This window comes from Netta rufina, assembly GCF_964035555.1.
Source record: "Netta rufina genome assembly, chromosome: 7".
NCBI classification, from domain to species: Eukaryota; Metazoa; Chordata; class Aves; order Anseriformes; family Anatidae; genus Netta; species Netta rufina.
The window spans coordinates 37051459-37057458 of record NC_140130.1 but is presented as its reverse complement, the minus strand read 5'-3'; the positions used below and the strand labels follow the sequence as shown (position 1 = coordinate 37057458).

Sequence of the window (6000 nt, the reverse complement as noted above, 5' to 3'; positions counted from 1 at the left end):
CATCTGGTCCAACCAACCCCCTACCACCAATGTCACCACTGAGCTATGTCCCCAAGCACCACGTCCAACCTCTCCTTGAACACCCCCAGGGATAGTGCCACCACCACCTCCCTGGGCAACCCGTCCCAACGCCTGGCTGCTCCTTCTGAGCAGAAAAGGCTCCTCATTTTCAGCCTGAACCTCCCCTGGCACAACTCGAGGCCATTCCCTCTGGTCCTGTCACTGGTTACCTGTGAGAAGAGGCCAACCCCAGCTCCCCACAGCTTCCTTTTGGGTAGCTGTGATCCTTCCTCATGGTGGGAATATCTCCTTACAGGGGCAGACACAGGTCCTATCCTTCTCATTTTTATCTGTGCTGATCTTCAGTACAGTTTAACATCAGGTAATGCCTCAGAGGGAGAGCTGGGCAGGAAGCTTGTAGGCAGCAAACAGGGAGCATGGAAAATTGTCTTGTGAAGCCCAACAGCATCATCTCCTGGGCTGCTGCAACCTGAGAGACAGGTTTCCTTCTGCTAGGCAGCATCTTACAGGTTTTCACTTGAAACCACTAAGCCTTTTGGACAAATACACAAAAAATGAGCGTAATTCTCAATATTCATTTAGGATTTAACTGAATATATGCTTAGACACATGCTGCTTAATTCCTGAGCCCATGCATTTGAATACAAGCTCGTGTGTGCAAGTCCAAATCTTTTTGCAAACCTGGGCTTCAGCAAGTCACTACTCAGTTGGGTGGTTTGGGTTTTTTGGTGGAGTGGGGTGTGGGTGGGGTGGGGAGATGGGGGGACTCCTAAGATGTCTGCATGTGTTGTGTTTCTACTTCATACAAAAAAAAGCACAAATGTGTCCTTCTATACATAATACGCAGAAGCAGAAGGCTAGGTGCATTCTGGTCCAAGTTTCCAGGAAGACAGGCATTCTGCTCAGCTTACAGCCTAATCCTCAGTCATTTGCATATTTCAGAAAGAAGGAGATACTAATTACTGCATTTGTCAGCAAACAACCACTGCAGCAGATCTTATTTCTATGCCTCAAATAGATCAAATAACAGGTTTTTTATGACAGAACAATAATGTACAATTTCCAAGTAGAATTCTTTGGATTCTATTTATCTGATGTTTTTTGAATTCTAGTTATCAGATGCTATCTGATATCAGATGATACCTGATTATCTTTGAATTCTATTTATCAGATGTTACTTATTTTAAATAAATATCAAATAGAGTTCTAATAAGTGTTATTATTAAAACAAACAAAAAACTAAGATCACAGGAAAAAAGTATAGATTTTGGGATACTCAAACCCTTCTAGAAATATAAAGTTAATGTCAAGTAAAAAAATTCTCTTAGCTTAACTGACAACTCATGTTTTTAGAAATATGCTAGTGCCACCTACCTCCGGAAGTCCACAATCTCTGAAACAACTGAAATGCCCATTAAAATCTAACTAAGCTAACTGTGCCTGGAAGAACTTCCTGGAGCTGCCCCGAGCACAGGGCTGTTGGGGGCTGCAGTCCCAGGCCCAGCTCCCCGTTGCCGTCCCACAGCCCTGCAGCAGTGCCCAGCCTCGCTGCGGTCTGAGCCAGCACACAGCCAGGGCAGCAGCCTGCTGCACGAGTTGTGCTTTTATAAAACATCTCAGTGTTCCCACAAAGGGGCTTCAGAGGAAGGCAGAGCTCTTGGCAAGGGGACGGAGGGGCTTGGTCCCACTGGCATTGGCAATGGCACCGAGGCCCGGGATGCCAGGTGATGTGCTAGGGTGTCACTCGGGAGCTCCGTGCTTCTTGTCAAAGCACACATTCCTAAAGAAAAAAGCATTTACTTGAAATCTGACTTCCTGCTGGAAAGCTGTTTCAGCAGACATTTTCAGGAGGCACTAACGACAATCCAAACCACTTTTATTTGAAACTATTGCAAATCTAACAAGATATTGAAAAAGATTGATATAGTTATGTTTTGTGTTGTATGCTTTCTGTTGATTTCAATCAGGTAAGTCTTCCTTACCGATTTTTGCTTATCATCTTTGTTAAACTGCTCTTGTTTCTAAAAGGCCCTCCCTTGTCCTACATTCATCTCAATCATTTCCTGATTTTTATTATTTTCGTTCAGTTCTTTGAGTTTCTCTTTTAGGTTACTCAATGCGTGAAACTCCTTGATCTTACTAACTAGGAAATGCCAGCCCCGTGGAGACCAGTGTGACACTGAGAGACAGGAAGGATTTGGACCCCTCCTGAAAGAACCACAGGACTGAGATGTACACGTGCAGCTTTCTAAGAAGAGTATGCACCATAAAATCTAACACTGAGCACAGATTATTTCCAGCAAGCATCATTAAAGACAAATAGTTTCTAATAGGTCCTGTGTGCATCCCTCCATACACAGACATTTTGCATCTGACTGATTTTAAAGGCAGCATTCCTCTCCCGAGCAGCATGGCAATAATACGCAGTCAAACAGGGTAAAGTTGGAGAGATGTTCAAACTAGGATTCGATAGACATTCTGCTTAGAAAAAGTATTTGAAACAAAACAAAACAAAACAAAACAAAACAAAAACACACCACCACCAAACCAAACTAAAACAAAAAACTGATGGGCTAAAGTACAAAAGAGACAATTCCTCCTTTGAAGCAGAAGCAAGTCCTATGAGCAGTATGTAGACATATATATACTTCACGGTTCTCCAGTAGCCTTACAGCACTCAATAAGAGGCAATGTCGCTCTCTGGAAAATGTACTGAAGTAGCTTCTATTGAGCTGAGCAACTTCCAGCTGAGATACCAAAAACAACAGCTTCAGCAGTGCTAGGTTGAGCCCACTACTGTTCCCATCATGTTTACCAGGCAAGTAACTCGTTACCAGCGTAAGTTAGATAAAAAGTAAGAGAAATGGTGAACTAGAAAGCTTTTCTGAATAATATTTGTCTCTTCAATCCAAAATGAACATTTTTATCTACTTAATTTAAAATGTATATTTTTATAAAATAGTATGATTGCTAGATGCTCATACAAATTTGACAGCACATTTCATTACCTAAATAGCAACTTTTTGTTGAGTGATCACTGATTTGATAAAAATAAAGTTAGCATACATTCAATACATAATTTACAGACTAAAGTAAACCAAATAAATAATATTTACATAAAGATCTCGGTCAACTCAAAATTTTCTCTGTGTTATCATCATAAATATTTTCATTTGAGTGAGACAGATTAATAGCATGCAGTTATGAAGAAAGTTATATAGCTTACAGAATTACAGAATAAATCCATTTTTATTAATCAACCCATCTTACCTGTCAGGAGCTCTGGTTTCGCTGTCTGCCTTATGCTTCCAAGGGACGGGCAGTGTTCTCCACCAGCATCCTGTGCTGCTGCGGATTGTAGGAACACTGTAATCAGGGAAGTTTTAGCATTCACCACCAAATCCAGATCTGTGCACTCAGGTTCAGTTCCGATTTGGCAAAGTATACTGGTTGGCTTTCTTTTGGATTTTTCCTCCTTCACTTGTTTTTGTAGAAGATCCACTTTTCTTTTCCTGGCTCCTGAGCCCCTCCTTCTGGTATTCCTGCTCTGCAGCACTTGTGCTTCCTTTTGCCTTTTGTCACCTTCCACAGCTCAGACTGCTGGGACCAGGGATGATGTGTTTCCAGGTTCACTCTTTTTCAAGTTGAGCTTTTTGCTGGGACAATGTTAAGCCTTTTGGCATCATTGAGGAACAGCAAACTATAAATTATTGTGCCAGATTTCTCATTGTGCTGTGGGATGTGGCCTACTGAAAACTCTAAAACTATTACAACTCTAGCTCCTAAGGGTTCAAATGGAGCTTCGTGTTTTTCCCCTAATACTGGGCTTGTGGGATAATCAACAAACCATTGGACAGACCCTGTGTTATGACAAAATAACTTGGAACAAAACACGCTGTTTTCATTCACGTTTATCTTTTGGTGAGTTATTCCTCTGGATCTCCTTCTAAAATCTTCTTTTAATACAGATTCTTAAATAACCATGAACCACAAATATAAATGACTGACATATAAAACAGGACACGGTCACTTCTACAGAGAAGCAATTTACTACCTGCTCAGCAGGGAACCAAATTATATTCAGTTTATCTGAATTAGTATACTGCTCCTTACGTAAAGCTGAGAGTTATTTCAAGCAGCAGGGACAGGACTCCGTAGAAGAAGCCTGTAACTGTTAATAGAGGGAGGGTTTTTTTGGCTTTCTTCTTTGACAGCTTAGTTCCAGCTCTTGAAAATGCAGCCAGAGATTTCAGTGGTGCAGGCTGCACCTATGCAGACATTTCCACATAGCCAAGATAGTTCATCTTTACTCTGAAAGGGTCATAAAGATTAGTTCTGCCATCTCCAGTAGCAAAATATGAGATACATTGAGTGTTTTTTTTTTCTGAAATCGCAATGTCTCTTTTTCTATCTTGGTAATCCATGCTGTCTTCCTGTTAGCAACCGTAGAACCAATTCCAGCTTCCTCAGTAGGCTGAAACAAGAAAAAATATATTAAAGCATGGATCAAAGGAAAGTACACCCAGTCAAAAATAACATGCACAAAAATCTGTAAGGGCTATATTTGTAAATATCTGTTTGAATTATACAACTAATAAAAAAGGGATTTGTGTTGTACTCTGTTGACTTTCATGAGTTACAGGGACCCTTCCAATGCCATCCATGACATGGCAATTTCTGCCACCGCTCCAAGCACAAATGTATGGGCACTTTTGCTCCTGCTTACATTAGAGAAAGAGTAATCATTTAGGAGCAAAAAAAAGAAACCCCAACAGCAAGTAGGGGAGCAAACACAGGCTGAGCCTTCACCCTGGTGTCCTAGAAGCCTCCTTGCTTTGAAGCCTGCTGTGTTTTGCTCTCTCCTTGTCCTTTCCCTCAGAGGAAGGAAATTCTGTTTGACAAATTCTTAGCCTGCTAGCACCCAAGGATCACATTATTTCAAAAGCTTCAGAGATTTCCATTTTCAGGTGATCTGGTGAGCCCAGGAGACCCCACGGGCAGTGCTGAAGCAGCCTGAGCAGCACTGGGAAGAGGAGGGGGCACCATGCGTAATCCAAGGGCTTACCTTCTGCATTTGGCCTGAAGGACTATGACCAAAGAATGAAAGCTAAAGAGAAAAATAAAAACAAAAACAAAAACTGAAAAGGGGAGGGAAGAAAGGAAAAAATGGAAGAGAAGAAAGAGAATAAGATTTTACAGTTTGTTTGGCTGAGAATAAGCGAAGGTTACAGACAGAGTGCAACAAATCATTCTGCTGAGAAGAAATGCAAACTGTTAGGTGACTTCCGAGAGACGAGAGGCTCTGCTCCATCACTCAAGCAGACAGCCCTTGTCTGGCAGAGTGGTGAGAATCACATCTCCTACCCCAGCGAAGCCCAACCCAAATGCAGCCAAGCAGCCCAATAAAGATAGGGAGGAAAAACATTAGCTGAATTCTTCTGATACTTCAAAAAAGAGGCACTGCTAAGGTTTGAGCTTAGTTTTGGGCGAAAGTTCATCTCAACACCTATTGCACCTGAACAGGTTGCTCCTTTGCAATTTCTCTAGAAATAGACGATTTCACACTAGGGTGATTTTAGGTAGAATTCAGCAGTTACAGCTTGACCAGAGCAAAGCCTGATGGCGTTAGCCAGCCAGCTCTCTCCAGGGGCAGTGACCAAAGTGGCTGCAGGTGAGCGGAGGAGAGGGACCATCCCCGTTCCCTTCCCGGAGATGTGGGCCACTGCATCCGCATGTGCTGAAGGTGGAGAGAGAAAAGGTTGATGGAGATCCCTCCACAAAACACACACTACCACCTCAGCCTGCCATTGCTGCAGCTCTGTCCTTTCATTTCCCCACGTAGATGGACCCCCAAATCCTCGCCCAGTGACATAAACTGCATAAAGTCCTCTATTTAGACTTTACTGAACAACAGCGGAAGAAAAGACTGATTTTAGGCTTTTAACCCTTCCTTCTCAGATGAACTACTTCAAATGCAAA

The 6000-nt window shown here is 42.3% G+C and overlaps 1 protein-coding gene across 15 annotated transcripts in view; it reads right to left on the bottom strand.

Annotated features, from left to right (window-relative positions):
- Nucleotides 1-5108: 5108 nt before the first annotated feature.
- The window catches only part of JAKMIP3 (Janus kinase and microtubule interacting protein 3), a gene marked incomplete at both ends in the record, with an annotated part of 34959 nt that continues 34067 nt past the window's right edge, over nt 5109-6000 (bottom strand). For all 15 annotated transcript variants that reach the window (XM_084290118.1, XM_084290125.1, XM_084290126.1 and 12 more), the window contains one exon: nt 5109-5159. In XM_084290118.1, the coding sequence (XP_084146244.1) occupies nt 5109-5159 (51 nt within the window). The remainder of the gene's footprint in view (nt 5160-6000) is intronic.